Here is a 16,728-nt window from a genome sequence, read left to right on the forward strand (position 1 = left end):
AAACACAACAAGATAAGTCCACAGCAGACAAGATCACTCTGCTGACTATTTATTATTATTATTATTATTATTATTATTATTTGAAACACAACAAGATAAGTCCACAGCAGACAAGATCACTCTGCTGACTATTTATTATTATTATTATTATTATTATTATTATTTGAAACACAAGAAGATGAATCCACATTATTATTATTATTATTATTATTATTATTATTATTATTATTATTTGAAACACAACAAGATAAGTCCACAGCAGACAAGATCACTCTGCTGACTATTTATTATTATTATTATTATTATTATTATTATTATATTTGAAACACAAGAAGATAAGTCCACAGCAGACAAGATCACTCTGCTGACTATTTATTATTATTATTATTATTATTATTATTATTATTTGAAACACAACAAGATGAATCCACATTATTATTATTATTATTATTATTATTATTATTATTATTCCCAATAAGGATGCTTGCTCTGCTTGCTCTCCATGGTGTCCCCTTCAATCAGGAGTTGCCTATGAAGAGCTTTGACAGATGAGACCAGCTGAGGTTAAGCATCTCTAAACCTCGCGAGATGAGGCTCCGCGGGATTTGGGAACTCCCCAAGCGTCCAAAGCTCTTGCTTGAGCCGCTCATCTCGCGAGATCTCTGGAACTCCTGAGACGCCGCCGAAGCTTAGTGAAGGTCTCGCGAGACGAGGAGCTTCCTGGAGGAAGAGCGGAAGCCACGTTGGTTTCAGTTGTCGCAGAACGCCTCTCTCTCCGGATTGGGAAGCCGTGCTTAAGGAAGAGGAGATTGATTTTACTGGTGAGTAAGAGTTGAGGCCTGCGAGCGCCTTGGCTAGCATTTCACCCTGTTATTTACTATTCCTTTAGCTCTTTTTTGGGCAGCATTTGTACTCTCCCTCCATTTGAGAAAAGAAGAAATCCATAGAAGCAGAGAGTTGGAAGAGACCGCATGGGCCATCCAGTCCAACCCACTGCCATGCAGGAAAAGCACAGTCAAAGCACCCCCGACAGATGGCCATCCAGCCTCTGTTTAAAAGCCTCCAAGGAAGGAGCTTCTACAACTCTCCAAGGCAGAGAGTCCCACTGCTGAACAGATCTTACAACCAGGAAGTTCTTCCTCATCTCCTTTTTTGTCATTTGGACCCATTGCAATCTGGATTCTTGTCTTTTGGAATAACATTGTGATATAATTGGAATAGCTGGTGATAATTGCTTTTAATGTGGTTGACTTTGAAGCAATCTCAGCATCTGACCCCAGGTTTTCTGTTTATCCCGGATTATCTGGCAGTGTGGACTCATATAATTCAGTTTAAAGAAGAAAACCTGGGATCAGATCTCGGGATATATTTATTTACTTATTTATTTACAGCTTTTATATTCTGCCCTTCTCACCCCGCAGGGGACTCAAGGCTGATTACAGTGCACACATATATGGCAAACATTCAATGCAAATTTTTGACATACAAACATATACAGACATACACAGAGGCTATTTAACTTTTTCTGGCCGCCAGGGGAGCTGTTGCTTTCATCGTCCATCCGCGACGCTGATGAAGCACTTCCTCATTCCCCGCATGCTTCCCTGCTGGAATGCTTTGCTGGAGTCTTCTTTATGGCCTCATAAATCAGTTAATTTAGCCTCCCCACACTTTAAGGTGGTACCTAATTTTCCTACTTGACAGATGCAACTGTTTTTTGGGTTGCAAAGGTCGACAACAGGCTACACACAATTGGTTGGAAACCCACTCCAACCCGGGCTGGCTTCAAACTCATGACCTTTTGGTCAGAGTGATCTTAATGCAGCTGACACTCAGCCAGCTGCGCCACAATCCCGGTGCAAAATATATCTGGAAGGGCCCAGAGTCCACACTGCCACATAATAATAATAATAATAATAATAATAATAATAATACTTTATTTGTACCCCGCTACCATCTCCCCAATGGGGACTTGGTGCGGCTTACATGAGGCCATACATCCAGTTCAATGTGGATTTTATACAACTGCTTTAAAGTGGTTTATACAGGGTGAGGCATCATATCTTCCTTTTTTCAAAACTTAATAAACCCATTGTATGAATCAGAATTTTAAAATATTTTTTTATAATGTAGGCGCATACTTAAAGTTTTGTTTTACGTAGTTTTGAAGATCAAATTAGGTAGGTGACGTCCCCCATTCTCCTTACACTAAACCAATTTCTGGCGTTTGTCATGACTCTTGCCAGCATAGCAGGCGTTATGTTGGCAATTTCTTCCTGGATGTTGGTCTTCAAATCTTGTAGAGTCCTTGGACAGTTCACATAAACACGGGATTAAAAAAAATCCTATAGAAAAAAAGCACAAGGGGCCAAATCTGGAGAGCGGGCCGGCCACTCCAAATCCACTCAACAAGTAGGCCTCAACGGCAAAAACACTCTCCTCACTGTTCCAACGCATAATGGCGACTGAACTGTGTCAGGACAAAACTGTATACTCCCGCCACTCGAATGAGACCACTAGTGCTCCGCTACATCTTCAACCGACTGAATGGTGCGCATTTTAAAAAAGGAAGTTATGCTGCCTCACCCTGTATAATCCAGTTTAAAGAAGAAAACCTGGGATCAGATCCCGGGATATAAGGCCTATCTGGAGGGGCTCTGAGTCCACACTGCCACATAATCCAGTTCAATGTGAATTTTTTTACAACTGCTTTAAAGTGGATTATAGGAGTCTGTGCTGCCAGGTAATCTGGGATAAATAGAAAACTGGGATCAAATCGTGGGATATAGGGCCTGTCTGGAAAGTCCCATAGCGAACAGTTCATTTTACAATAACTCCTTCAGGGACACTGATGCAGGTGGACTATTCCTCGTCCAAAAATGCATAGGACCAGAAGTGTTTTTGATTTCAGATACCTGTGTTTGCATATAAGCACAAAGTGAGAGATCCAACACAACTTGCAATATTTTTAATACTTACGTTAATGAAACAAGTACATTGAACCATCCAAAAGCAAAGGTGTCACTCTCTCAGCCACCCATGTGGGCACTTTAGGATTTCAGACCTTTTATTTTTTATTTTTAAAAAATACACTTTTAAATTTCATTTTCGGCTATTTTACCATAAGAGTGGAGGGAAAGGCCAAGGGAAGTATAATAAGTTGATTGTGGAGTTTTATTAGTAAGTTAAGTCAATCCATAAGTCTAATGTACATCCAAAAATGAGGAAGGGGATGGCATTGTTATACATATTTCTAATATTTTTAAGCAGTTCCATGTCTTTTGCTTAGGAAAAGCAACAATAATTGTTTTTTTTTCTTTTTTAATTCCATTTGTTTGTCTCACTGATCTTCTTATATTGTCCAATCTTTTTTTTATCTTCCCCTCTGTGCCTGTACTATTAGTATTTCTTCTAATTATTTTGTCACTTTACATATACATTCGATTTTCTGTTTTCCCCTACTTTTAATAATAACCTTTTATTTCTATTTCTTCGAGACGATTTCATTTCAGACTTTTTAATGTACACATTTGGTGTTTCTGTATCTTAAAAGTTCCTAGATGGCTCCTGCAGTATCCTGTTCTCTTTTCAACTTATTTTTTTACAACTAAGGGAAATATAGGTACCCTTAGAATAGAAATATATTTGATGAAAAATTAAGCAACATATGAAATGATGTATAACGTTTACATCACTGGTTCTCAACCTTTGGTCTTCCAGGTGTTTTGAACTTCAGCTCCTACATTTCATTACAGCCGGTAAACTGGCTGGGATTTCTGGGAGTTGAAGTCCAAAACACCTGGAGGGCCGAAGTTTGTGTATGGCCTGCTCTAAAGAGTGGATTGACTGTTACAGAGTTTCGGTTTCATCATGTTAGGAAATTTATGTCATAAACATTAAGTGAAACCATTGGTCCATTAATCTCAAAACCCGATGTCTTGAACCTTAACACTGTAGATCCAGTCAGAGTTATCCCTTTTTGATTATTTCTGTTTTCCTGCATCTTCATTTCCCAGTCATGGCATCCTATACCTGTATCACTTGCCGCGTGGCTTTCAAGGATGCCTCGGCCCAGCGTACGCATTACCAGACCGACTGGCACAGGTACAACCTGAAGCGGAGAATGGCTGAGATGCCTCCTGTCACGGCTGAGAACTTCCAGGAGCGGGTTCTGGCCCAGCGAGCATCTTTGGAGGAGCAGAACAAGGCCACAGCGACTTACTGCACGGCTTGCAGCAAGAGATTTTCCAACTTCAACGCTTACGAGAACCACCTAAAATCCAAGAAGCATTTGGATCTGGAAAAGAAAGCCGTCCAAGCTGTCAGCAAGAAGGTGGAACTCATGAATGAGAAGAACTTGGAAAAAGGCCTGGCCCAAGAGAGTGTTGACAAAGATGCCTTGAACACAGCTATTCAGCAAGCCATCAGACCTCAGCCGTCCTCGTCGCCAAAGAAGGTCTCTTTGTTGCCCAGTGCCATCCCCGAGACTTCCATTGCTGTGGAAAGTAGCAGTTCAGTCCGAAGAAGAGAACGCATGGAAAGATCTCCCCGGCTTCAGTGGTTTGAAGAACAGGCTAAGAAATTGGCGGAAGAACTGTCTTCTGATGAAGAGGATGATGACGATCTGGAGGAAGGTAATGGAGTGAGGGCTGTTTAAACTAGTAGCATGGGTCTGAGGTACGCGGATAACTTCTAACCGGCAATGGGGAGAGCAGGCCATGTGCAACAACAGCCAAGTTGGTGTCATTGAAAGCTGTTTTGGTTGCCATAGGATATTGGCTTAGAGCCCTTCCACACAGCCATATAACCCAGAATATCAAGGCAGAATAACCCAAAATATCTGCCTTGAACTGGGTTATCTGAGCGCCCTTCCACACAACCCTATATCCCAGAAAATCAAGGTAGAAAATCGCACACTAATTGAACGTGGACTCAGATAACCCAGTTCAAAGCAGATATTGTGGGATTTTCTGCCTTGATATTCTGGGATATAGTGCTTTGTGGGAGGGCCCTTGGTCCATGTTGCCATATATCCCAGTTCAAAGCGGAAAATGTGGGATTTTATTCAGCTGTGTGGAAGGGGCCTTAGCTGACCTCCTAAACCAGTGGTTCTCAACCTATGGGTCCCCAGGTGTTTTGGCCTACAACTCCCAGAAATCCCAGCCAGTTAAGCTGTTAGGGTTTATGGGAGTTGAAGGCCAAAAACATCTGGGGAACCACTGTCCTAAACAGATGGATTGAAGAATAACCTCCTAGGTCAATATATATTTGTAAGGTCATACTATACAGGAATTACTGGTTTGTGTAAAACATTTATGCTCCTTATGTCTGTTGTAAACACTCTCACAAATCTGCATGTCAATCAAAGATAGTGCCTGTCTGTAGGCTTGCAAGTCTAAGAAGACATAATATTTCAGGTAAATGGAGAAGGCAAGGTAAAAAAGTTCTTAATTGTGGCACAGTGGGTTAAACCCCTGTGCCGGCAGGACTGAAGACTGACAGGTCGCAGTTTCGAATCCAGGGAGAGTGCAGATGAGCTCCCTCTATCAGCTCCAGCTCCCCATGCAGGGACATGAGAGAAGCCACCCACAAGGATGGTAAAACATCCAGGCATCCCCTGGGCAACTTCCTTGCAGACGGCCAATTCTCTCACACCAGAAGCAACTTGCAGTTTCTCAAGTCACTCCTGACACAAAAAATGGTATAAAAAGTCATGCAATGGCCTCATAAGCATGTTATGACAAGTTTAAGGCTGTTAACAAAAGATTACTTATCCTGATATTTTGAATTTACTAAAAGATGCCACCACTTAATGAATAAAAGTATTAGAGTAAATTGCTTATGGCTGCCACAATATTAAAGAGATCTTGTTTTATTTGTGTGCTTATTGCCCATTTTAAAAAGAGTACCACTTCTCATGTGCTGTCTTGTATACCAAAGAGGATATTCTAAATGTACCATGTATTGTCGAGTATAAGCAACCTGAATAGAAGCTGAGGAACCTAATTTTACCACAAAAAAACTGGGAAAACGTATTGACTCGAGTATAAGCCGAGGGTGGGAAAAGCAGCGGCTAGTGGTAACTTTCAAAATAAAAATAGATACCAATACAGTTGTATTAATTGAGGCATCAGGAGGTTAAATGTTTTTGAATATTTACATAAAACTGTAATTTAAGAGAAGACTGTCCAACTGATTAAACCATTATTCTAACCTTCTTCAATGTAAATGTGCTTACGTATCCTTCAAATAATAATAGAGTAAAATAATACATGTAATAAAAATAGTAAAGTGAAGTAATAGAAAAGTAATAACAGTAATAATATAGTAAAATAATAAATATAGTAATAATAATAAATAGAGTAAAATAATAAATATAGTAATAATAATAGAGTAAAATAATGGAAATATAGTAATAACAATAATAATAGAGTAAAATAATAAATGTAATAATAATAAATAGAGTAAAATAATAAATATAGTAATAATTATAGAGTAAAATAATGGAACAGTAATAATAATAATTATAGAGTAAAATAATGGAACAGTAATAATAATAATTATAGAGTAAAATAATAAATGTAATAAACAATAATGACAACAGAGTAAAATAATAAAACTTTGACTCAAGTATAAGTAAAGCGGGACTTTTTCAGCCTAAAAAAGGGCTGAACATTTTGACTTATATTTTAATATATATGGTATATTTGTTGCTACATAACATTTATGTGTTGCTTTCATTCATAGATTAATTCACCAAGTGGCTTAAATATTTCTAGTTATGTGAGAGCTCCCACTGAGTGCAGGTTTGGTCATTCTCACATTGTAAACATCTCAGGTGATGAAATGAGAACAATGCACATACTGGACAGTTCTGTGTGGTTACAGGCATACTCTAAAACAGTCCCAGGTGTCAGCTGCTGTTTATCCATTGGTTCCAGTCAATTCTATATAGAGCAGGAGTTCTCAAACCCTGAGTTTTTGGGGAGTTGAAGACTACAGACCACAGTCTTAGAGAACCATAATTCTTCTCCACTTGAGGATTTTGGGAGGCAAGGGTGACGAATGGCAGGACAAGTGAAGGAAGTAAAAAGAAGTTTTTTAGTGTCCATATCAGTTACTGATTTTTGATGTTTGTTTTCATTTTGTTGGAAAGGCTGGGAAGATGTAGATTCAGATGAAGAATTAGAGTGTGAAGAAGAGGAGACAGAAAGAATCCCAGATGAAGCAGGAGCAGGAGCATCTGGGTCGAACCACCTCACTGCCGATGCAATCCCAGTAACTGATTGTTTATTCTGTTCCCACCACTCAAGCACCCTCATGAAGAATGTCAGCCACATGACAAAAGCCCATAGTTTTTTTATCCCAGATATAGAATACCTCGTGGACCTCAGAGGGCTCATAAAGTATTTAGGTAAGTTTGAACTCTTCCTCACTCTTGACTAGATAAAACTATGTTGTTGATTTTTAGAAACCATAACTTCGATATTATGTTCTGTTATATATTAAACGTTGAGGTGAGCAACTTGACCCCACATGTTGTAGTGCAGCTGCCATCATCTCTAGTCATTAATGAGAGGTGATGGAAGTTGCACTCATGATAACATCTAGCTTAGGTATCCAGCGATGCTTGATTTAGGTCTTTTATAAGGATAAGTGTTAGACGGAATCATTGTTTGATTTTGGATTTTATGAATGGATCCATCATAAAACGCATAATTATGTGGGTAAACGACAATGTCATCATCGTGTGCCATTGCCCTCAAACTGCACCAGTAGTTAAAGCTGGTCTTGATGGATGTGTGTGTCAAGTTTGGTCCAGATCCATCATTGGTTGGGTTCAGGGTGCTTTTTTATTGTGGGTGAGTTACAGCTCCCATCATCCTGGGTCAGTATTGCCAATATTTTCTGTTGACCATGGTGTGCATAGGGAGCCCCCTGTGGTGCAGTGGGTTAAACTGCTGAGTTGATGAACTTGCTGACTGAAAGGCTGGCGGTTTGAATCCGGGGAGCAGGGTGAGCTCCTGCTCTTAGCCCCAGCATCTGCCAACTTAGTATGAAAACATGCAGATATGAGTAGATCAATAGGTACTGCTCCAGTGGGAAGGTAATGGCACTCCAGGCAGTCATGCTGGCCACATGAACTTGAAGGAGTCTACTAACAATGTCAGATCTTCGGTAATGGTGTATATCTGCCAAACCCGATCTGCCATTGGTGAAAGCACACAACAACAACAACAATCTTATCAGCCAAAAGCAGGCCCACACTTCCCATTGAAATATTAATAAGTTTATATTTGTTAAAATTGTTCTTTATTTTAATTGTTATATTGTTTTTAAGTGTGTTTTTTTTTTGCACTACAAATAAGACATGTGCAGGGTGCATAGGAATTCATTAATATTTTTTTTTAATTATAATCCGGCCCTCCAACAGTTTGAGGGACTGTGACCTGGCCCTCTGTTTAAAAAGTTTGAGGACCCCTGGTTTAACCCATTGTACCAAGCCCCCAGTGGTGCAGTGAGTTAAACCCTTACGCTGGCAGGACTGCTGATCAAAAACTTTGGCGGTTCGAATCTAGGGAGCAGGGTGAACTCCTGTCTGTGTATTCCAGGTTTCTCATGCGGGGACATGAGAGAAGCCTCCCATCAGATGGTAAAACATCCAGGCGTCCCCCTGGGCAGCATCCTTATAGATGACCAATTCTCTCACACCAGAAGCGACTTGCCGTTTCTCAAGTTGCTCCTGACACAAAAAAAATACATTTAGAATAAAATGTATTTTATAAAGTGGCATGAAAAAACTTATAATATTTAATGCAGTGCAACTTTCTTTCCCTTTTCAATGTATAGGGGAGAAGGTTGGAGTTGGGAAGGTCTGCCTATGGTGCAACGAGAAGGGGAAGTCCTTTTACACAACAGAGGCTGTGCAAGCGCATATGAATGATAAAAGTCACTGCAAGCTCTTCACAGACGGAGATGCTGCCCTGGAATTTGCAGACTTCTACGATTTCAGGTGGGAAATCACAGTTGCCGACCAGTCAGTTTCAGTGTTATCCAGTCGTATTTTGTAAACATGGGAGTCAGTACTGGAAGCAGGGGGTGAGAGAAGAGAGGAAGGGAACAATTTTAAAATCTTTTGAGGTCCTTGTTTCTGTGGTGCATAAACACATTTATGATCACTGTGGAATGCTTAGGGGAGGGAAGAAGGCTGTTGTAAAAATAGACTTCAGATAACTGTGACCTTTGAGAATAGTGATAGCATACTTACGGTGTCGCAGTGGGTTAAACCGCTGAGCTGCTGAGCTTGTTGACCGAAAGGCCCAGGTTTGAATCCGGGGAGCGGCATGAGCTTCCGCTGTCAGCCCCAGCTTCTGGCAACCTAGCAGTTCGAAAACATGCAAATGCTCCAGCGGGAAGGTAACAGCGCTCCATGCAGTCATGCTGGCCACATGACCTTGGAGGTGTTTACGGACAATGCCGGCTCTTTGGCTTAGAAATGGAGATGAACACCAACCCCCAGAGTCGGACACAACTGGACTTAATGTCAGGGGAAAACCTTTACCTTTACCTACCTACTTTTGTTACCAGTTAACCAGAGTTACTCCCACTCTTTAATAATAATAATAATAATAATAATTTTATTTATACCCTGCCACCATCTCCCCGCGGCTAATATGAGGCCAAGCCCAAATAATTACAATAAAGCAAGATAAAATACATACAGAACAGACAACAACATCAAATAAAAACACTTAACAGTAACATAGTAATGGAATAAAATAATGACAATAACATAATAAAACAAATAATAAAATGCTAAAAGAAATTTAACAAAGGCGAGCTGGGCCAAATACAAAGGGTAAACATTGTAAAACTCGTGGGCGAGATAGATAGATAGATAGATAGATAGATAGATAGATAGATAGATAGAGTGCTGTGTCTGGTGGGAGGTTCAGATGGGATAAACAATGAGGTAGTCTGCTAAGGCATGAGATGAAGCGAATCAAAAAGAAAATTAGTATAACCCACTGTTTAAAGCTTGGGAAGTAGTGTGGTATGTTGTTTTGAGAATTGGACTAGGAGTCTGACAGATCAGAGTTCAGATTTCCACTCAGTCATGAAAAACCGCAAGATGACATTGGGCAAAGCAGGTTCTCTAACTCTGAGAGGATGGCAGTAGAAAACCACCTCTGAACAAGTTTTACCAAGAAAACCCTAGATTAGGGTCACCTAGATTGTATCCCCTGGTGGCACAGCGGGTTAAACCGCTGAGCTGATGAACTTGCTGACTGAAAGGTTGGCAGTTCAAACCTCGGAAGTGGGGTGGTCTCCTGCTGTTCGTCCCAGCTTCTTCCAACCTAGCAGTTTGAAAATATACACTTGTGAGTAGATCAATAAGTACTGCTTCTATGTGAAAGGTAACAGCGCTCAATGCAGTCATGCTGGCCACATGTCCTTGGAGGTGTCTTTGGCTTGGAAATGGAGATGAGCACCACCCCCCAGAATCAGACATGACTAGACTTAATGTCAGAGGAAATTACCTCAAATTAGATCAGAGTTGCCTTGAAGGCATAAGGGAATAGTAACAGATCTCTACCTTTCCACTAATACTTGTGGTTGTTTTCATCTGTTTTGGAACACTGCATATAAATCACATGATGCAGCCCTTCTGGGTTTGTGCCATTCTAGATTTTGTTTGTTTGTTTGTTTACTATATTTGTATACAGCCCTTCTCAACCCTCAGGCGACTCAGGGCGGTTTACAGAGGCAACAATTCAATGCCCATAAAACATTTTAAAACATTACTATATAATATAAAACCATCACAAAAGCAATAAAAACATAAATCATTTGTGTCTCCTAATTAAAACATTGTCCAATCTCATCATCCAGTCGTTCCATATTCCTATGTCTATTATATTGTATTTTCAAATGCTTGCTCGAGCAGCCAAGCCTTGACTCTTTTCCGGAATGTTAAGAGGGAGAGGGCCGATCCAATGTCCCCAGGAAGGGCATTCCATAGCCTAGGGGCCACCACTAAGAAGGCCCTGTCTCTTGTCCCCACCAAGCGTATTTGTGATGCAGGCAGGATCAAGAGCAGGGACTCCCTGGACTATCTTAAAGAGGAACTTCACATTGGACTGGGGAGGCAATTGTTAAGTCCTATCATGTAGGTAATTATAGCAGTGGGATGAGATCTAAACTGGAACATTTTGCTGCAGTATAAATACAGTGTTCAGACATGCAAGGCCTTTAGCTGGGGTGTTATGCTCATACAAGGCTGGACAGCAGAGGTAGGATTCAGTTTTACACCTGCAGTAGGCCATAGCATCCTATATTATGTTAAAGGGTACAACGAGAAGTCACTTTTGGTAATGATTTTTGTGTGTTTGGAGTTTTCTGCAGGTGGGTGGGTTGAGGGAACCCATTGCCCTCGTGAGATTGCAGGATTGTAATTGAGTTTTTTGGGGTATTGTATTTTTACTCCCCCACTTCCTGGGCATACAAAAGCTTTGGAGATTTGGTTCTGCAAATAAAAGAGTTTGAGGCTGCGTGTGGTCCACAGGTTGCACTCAACCCACCACTGTCCTAATTGTAGCAGATTGTGAAAATCACAAAGATCAAGTTGTAAAAAGTGTGGGACCATTCTTAAGGAAAAACATAACGTATCCATTTATGTAGCATAAAATCTTTCTCCTGCTGGTTTGTAGAAGCTCATACCCTGACTATCAGGAAGATGACGATGTGGAGATGTCTGATGAAGTACCGTCAGGCAAGAACTTGGAGTATAATGAGGAAACTATGCAATTGATTTTACCTTCTGGTAAGTATACAGTTTTAAAAAAAATATGGGCAACATCCTTCAAGACTTGCAGGGTTAGGAAGGCTATTCACTTTGGTGTAGTAGAAATATGGCTGGGGAGGGGATGGCACTTCCTGGCGGCACAGAACCAGTGGGGGAAGCCCTTGCTCTTTGCTAGGCAGTGGGCCCCAGGATCAGAGGAGGAGGAAGCGAAGGTGGCAGCCCAAGCCTTCTCTTTACCATATTATGTGATGTGGTGCATACCCCAATTTTAGCATGGCCATTTAGCCAAAAGGAAAAAGGTGTTCCCAGAAGAGGAAGACTGGATGATGAAAATCCAAGACCTAAGAAATGTGGATGAACTCACATCCCTGATCTCCAAAAATAAGGGCAATTCCAGGAAAGAAACCAATTGAAACCAAGTTATGGAATACTTAAAACGAAACAAAAAGAAAATACTTATATGAGGAAGAAAAGGTAAGGTAAGATCGGCTCCGCCCCTCCTGTAATTTAGGAAGAAATTGAAGTCATGGTTCTGAGACCAGGCTTTTGGACAACAGATATAGATAGCATTTTGGACATGGAATTGGATATGGAATTAACTGGGATGGTGTTACGGCTGTTAATACTGTTTTAATGAATGCTTTACTTAATGTTTTAATAGTTATTATATTGCTTTGTTATATGTAGTGGCACTGAACTGCTGCCAAATGTAAGCCATCCTGAGTCCCCCTTCGGGGGTTGAGAAGGAACAGGATAGAAATACCAGAAATAAATAAATAGAATAGAATAGAACAGAATAGGAATGAGATAGAAATACGAGAAATAAATAAATAAATAGAATATATGCCAGGACAAAAAAAAGAAAGAAAAGAAGGGAGGGAGGGAGGGAGGGAGTGAGAAGGAATAAAGAATAAGAGGGGATGAAACCTCAAAGAAGATACCTGGGAGTCAAGAAATATATGTTTATTTTTTTCTATTCTTTCCTTCTTCTTTCTTTCCTCTATTTTCTCTCTCTTCCCTCTTCTTTTTTCATTTTATCTCTCTTCTATTTCTATCATATATATATATACACACTTAGTTTTGTTTTTGGCTTTGAATGATTTTAATGAAAACTTTCAATAAAGATTATTTTTTAAAAGTGTGCCCTTGGAGTCGTGTAAATACAGTAGATAGGCAGTTGGGTGAATTAGCAGGGAAAAGCCCCTTTTACTTCCATTGGTATCTTTGTCTTTACCTGTCTCTCTGTTCTTTCCTTCTGTCTGCCTATTTGTTAGATTGATACTTGTCAGGGACGTGCCTCTTTTTTATTCAAAGTTCCTTGCCTGATGGCAAGCCTCTTGAATTCTCAGTTTTCTCCTCCTCCTGTGAGCATGGAGAGAAACATCTCCAGAAAGAGAGACAGATAGCTAGGCTCTTACTTTCCTATATAGCAGTGGTTCCCAGCCACTGGTGGACTGCGATACTTAAATTAAGGTCCGGTTATTAAATATGGTTTTCTGTGGGTGAACAGATGGCAAATACTGGGTGTCATATGTTCTGTATCAGAAACTAGAGCTGATGTGGTCTATCCAATGCAGTTTTCTGAATCAGCACCCCAAATAACCAAACCAAATCTAAAGTTGCCCAAGAACGGATTCATAACCCTTTTGGTACTAATGTTGGAGAGTGGTTCCTAGTCAAATGGTCCCTGATCAAAGCAGTTCCTGGTCAAAAAAAGCTTGGAAACCACTGCTATGTAGAAATGTAGTTCTTTCAGTAAAGTCTTGTGTAGCCTTTAAAGTTTGACTCTGCTCCTGTAATTGCTGACACTCATTCTCTTTTCTGCTGTGCTCAAGAAGCTTCCCATTTGCGAAACTGCTCTTGTTGTTATTGAGGCTTCACCTTTTAAAATGCTTTTTGAAATTACCCTGTAATATGCACTTTGTTTTTCTTTCTTTCTTTCTCTCAAACAAAGGTGTTAGCATTGGTCACCGTTCCCTGATGAGATACTACAAGCAGCGGTTTGGTTCCTCGAGAGCTGTTGCAGTCTCAAAAAATAAACATGCCATAGGAAGAGTATTGAAGCAGTATCGAGCCCTTGGCTGGACAAGCAGCATTGGTAAACAAACCAAATTAATATGTGGTACAAAGCTTCTTCTCGACAGCATGTCTAGAGAGGGGACTTGTATGAACTGTTTTCATCAGTTTACACAAAATTGGTAAATTCAACCCAAACTGGGCTTGGCAGTATTGCCTTTAAAATACACACACAAACAAATCAAACTTGTCTCTTGATTTTTTTATTATTTTTTTTTGTGTCCAGTGCTGCCAGATCCGAAAGGGCATCAACCAAGCATCTCCTTTTACCACCTTTATTTTATTTATTTTGTGTCAAAAGCATTACATTTTGGAGAGTAGCCATATTATCATACACAGTTGCTCCCCCTCAACGGTTTTTGTCCCCAGAGTATATTTCCCCTCCTGTATGAAGGTCTGTATTTTTGACCCCGTTCCTTTACGAATTTCTCCCCCACAAACAATCTGCTCCATCCCTATCTCATCCTGATTTTAGTATTTTTAGTATCTTAGTTTTTATCTTGAACATGCGGCCCGCTCATTGTCATGTTATTTTATTTTACTGTGTATGGTTTTGCTTTATCGTCCTTGTACTCATATGTTGTATGTATTTTACTGTGTTGTTATTGGGTTTTGGTTTTAGTTTATTGTAATACGCTGTTGGGCTTGGCCTCATGTAAGCCGCCCCGAGTCCCCATTGGGGAGATGGTGGCGGGGTATTAAATAAATTATTATTATTATTATTATTGCATACACGTATAAAACTGATAAAAATAGAGGGAGGACAAGCAGCTAAATAATTTTAGACCAAAAATGGGTAACAGCAACCACATTCTTCCTCTGTACATGAGGCAGGGCATTGTGGGCAAGCATACAGATGTGGAGTAATTTGTTCTGCTCTACAGTTGCACAAGGTGAAGGATTCTTCCAGGCTATCTTTTGACCTGCCCACTCCACTTCTGAGTCTCTTCAGGAACTTCCAAGGTGCCCATTCTTGGTTTGCCCCTGAAGTAAGACTTGTGTGGGGGCATCCAATTGGGATTTCCTGGTTTAGCTGCCCAGAGGGATGTTCTTGGTATTGCTTGGAGAACATTAAGCAGAGTGTTGGTTCTCATGAAGCTTTTCCTTGATTTGAGTCTACTGGGAGGTGGCTGATAGCCATGCAGTGGGTGGCTTTCACAGTGTTCAACCTTATTTGTCTCACAATTAGCAGCAACTTCATGTCATACATTGAGGGGGAGAGGGCAATGCCAACTAGCTTGTAGAGACTTTCAACTGGTGTAGGTTTGAGACATCCTCTGATTATTTTGCATGTTTCGTTCAGTGCTATGTTCACCTGCTTCACATGATTAGTACACAGCAAACCTACTCGGCAGTTGAGTAAGACAAGACCAGGGCTGATGTTCTTTTTCATTTTGGGTCTGCTCCCCAAAATGAAAATCTAATTTTAGGGGGATCATCCGCATGCACTGCCAGTAAGTTTCCGCAGGTTGTTATGTTTGACCACCTGAATAAATATTGAATGTTGGCTCTTTTCTCTGTTTCTGTAGGATCAGTAATGGCCTGTGAGCGTGACATGCAATATGTCCAGAGGATGAAAGCAAAGTGGATGCTGAAGACCGGCATGCAGAATAATGCCACCAAGCAAATGCACTTCCGCAACCAAGTCCGGTTCTGAGAGAACCAATGGGAATGCTTCAAAGTTTGAGTTTGGCTTTTTCTGTTGACAAGAGAATGGAGAATCCAGTAATTGAGAACTGTGGTAATGAAGGGGGCAGTCATGCCTTACTAGTGACTGCGCATATGCTGCTATCACAAAATCTTCTTCAGGGGAATCATCTAGCTCATTCAAACACTGCTTGTCACACTTCAAATTAATAAAAAGTATTGACATCAAAAACTATATATTGCTTGGACTGTTGTAGTACAGACTCCCAAATATGCACCTGAGTTCAGCTGAGTAGCATATAATTTATTGCATAAGGCAGGGATAGTAATTGTGTTTTCCAGATATTTTTGGGCTGCAGCTCTAAAGAGTCTTGGCTAGTATAGTCAAAGGTGAGGAATGTTGAAGTTGCAGTCAAGCCACATCTGAAGGGCTGCCCTAGTTTCACTCCTACATGTTTAGCAATTGCGCAGAGTTGCAAACACTTTCAGTTCCTTCAAATATACTAAATCTTTCAACAACATTATTGGGTTCGTAGGTTAGGGGAAGCTGCTGCAGATGTAGGAATTTGCCTAGAAATTTACCAGGCAGGTCTTGAATCTGCAAGACTATTCAGTGCTAATCAAGGTGATCAGTTGCAACATTCATATCTGCCTCAAGCAGACTCTTTCTCCCACACTGGAGATCATTCCACAGATATAGAAACCTCACTTGCCTAGTTTCCAACAGACCTCTCAACCTCGGAGGATGCCTGCCATAGATGTGGGTGAAACGTCAGGAGAGAATGCTTCTGGAACATGGCCATATAGCCTGGAAAACTCACAGCAACCTAATTTACCTAGATTTTTGAACCATGGAGATTTCTAACATGGCCACAAGAATACAATACTAAATTTCTTGTTATTAGTGAACAGCATGCTAAATGGCGCTCTTTAACCGATTAATTGACAAATGAGCTATGCTATATATTCCTTTGGGGAATTAGGCTGGATAGTGTTTGCAGATGTCTCAAACTCCCAAGACCAGTTGCTCAGACAGAGTGCCTAGGGCTAGGCACACTGGAACAAACCGTAATGAGCAAGAAAGCCTTGACTTATCAGATAAATGTCACCTTATGCTTTCTCTCCCACCATACTTACACAAATCACTGCTGTTGGTCTCATCTGTTTGCCTCAGTCCTGTGGACTGAACTCTGGGTGCT

At 40.5% G+C, this 16,728-nt stretch overlaps 1 protein-coding gene across 1 annotated transcript; it reads left to right on the forward strand.

The window, feature by feature from the left end:
* Positions 1–701: 701 nt before the first annotated feature.
* ZNF622 (zinc finger protein 622) lies at positions 702–15,764 on the forward strand. The gene is made up of 7 exons (XM_060774674.2): positions 702–821; positions 4,017–4,634; positions 7,157–7,414; positions 8,851–9,013; positions 11,712–11,824; positions 13,761–13,904; positions 15,412–15,764. Exons 2-7 carry the CDS (start codon positions 4,019–4,021, stop codon positions 15,537–15,539), a joined length of 1,422 nt encoding a protein of 473 aa, XP_060630657.1. The 5' UTR covers positions 702–821; positions 4,017–4,018; the 3' UTR covers positions 15,540–15,764.
* Positions 15,765–16,728: the final 964 nt, after the last annotated feature.

This window comes from Anolis sagrei, chromosome 4, assembly GCF_037176765.1.
Source record: "Anolis sagrei isolate rAnoSag1 chromosome 4, rAnoSag1.mat, whole genome shotgun sequence".
Taxonomy (NCBI): Eukaryota; Metazoa; Chordata; class Lepidosauria; order Squamata; family Dactyloidae; genus Anolis; species Anolis sagrei.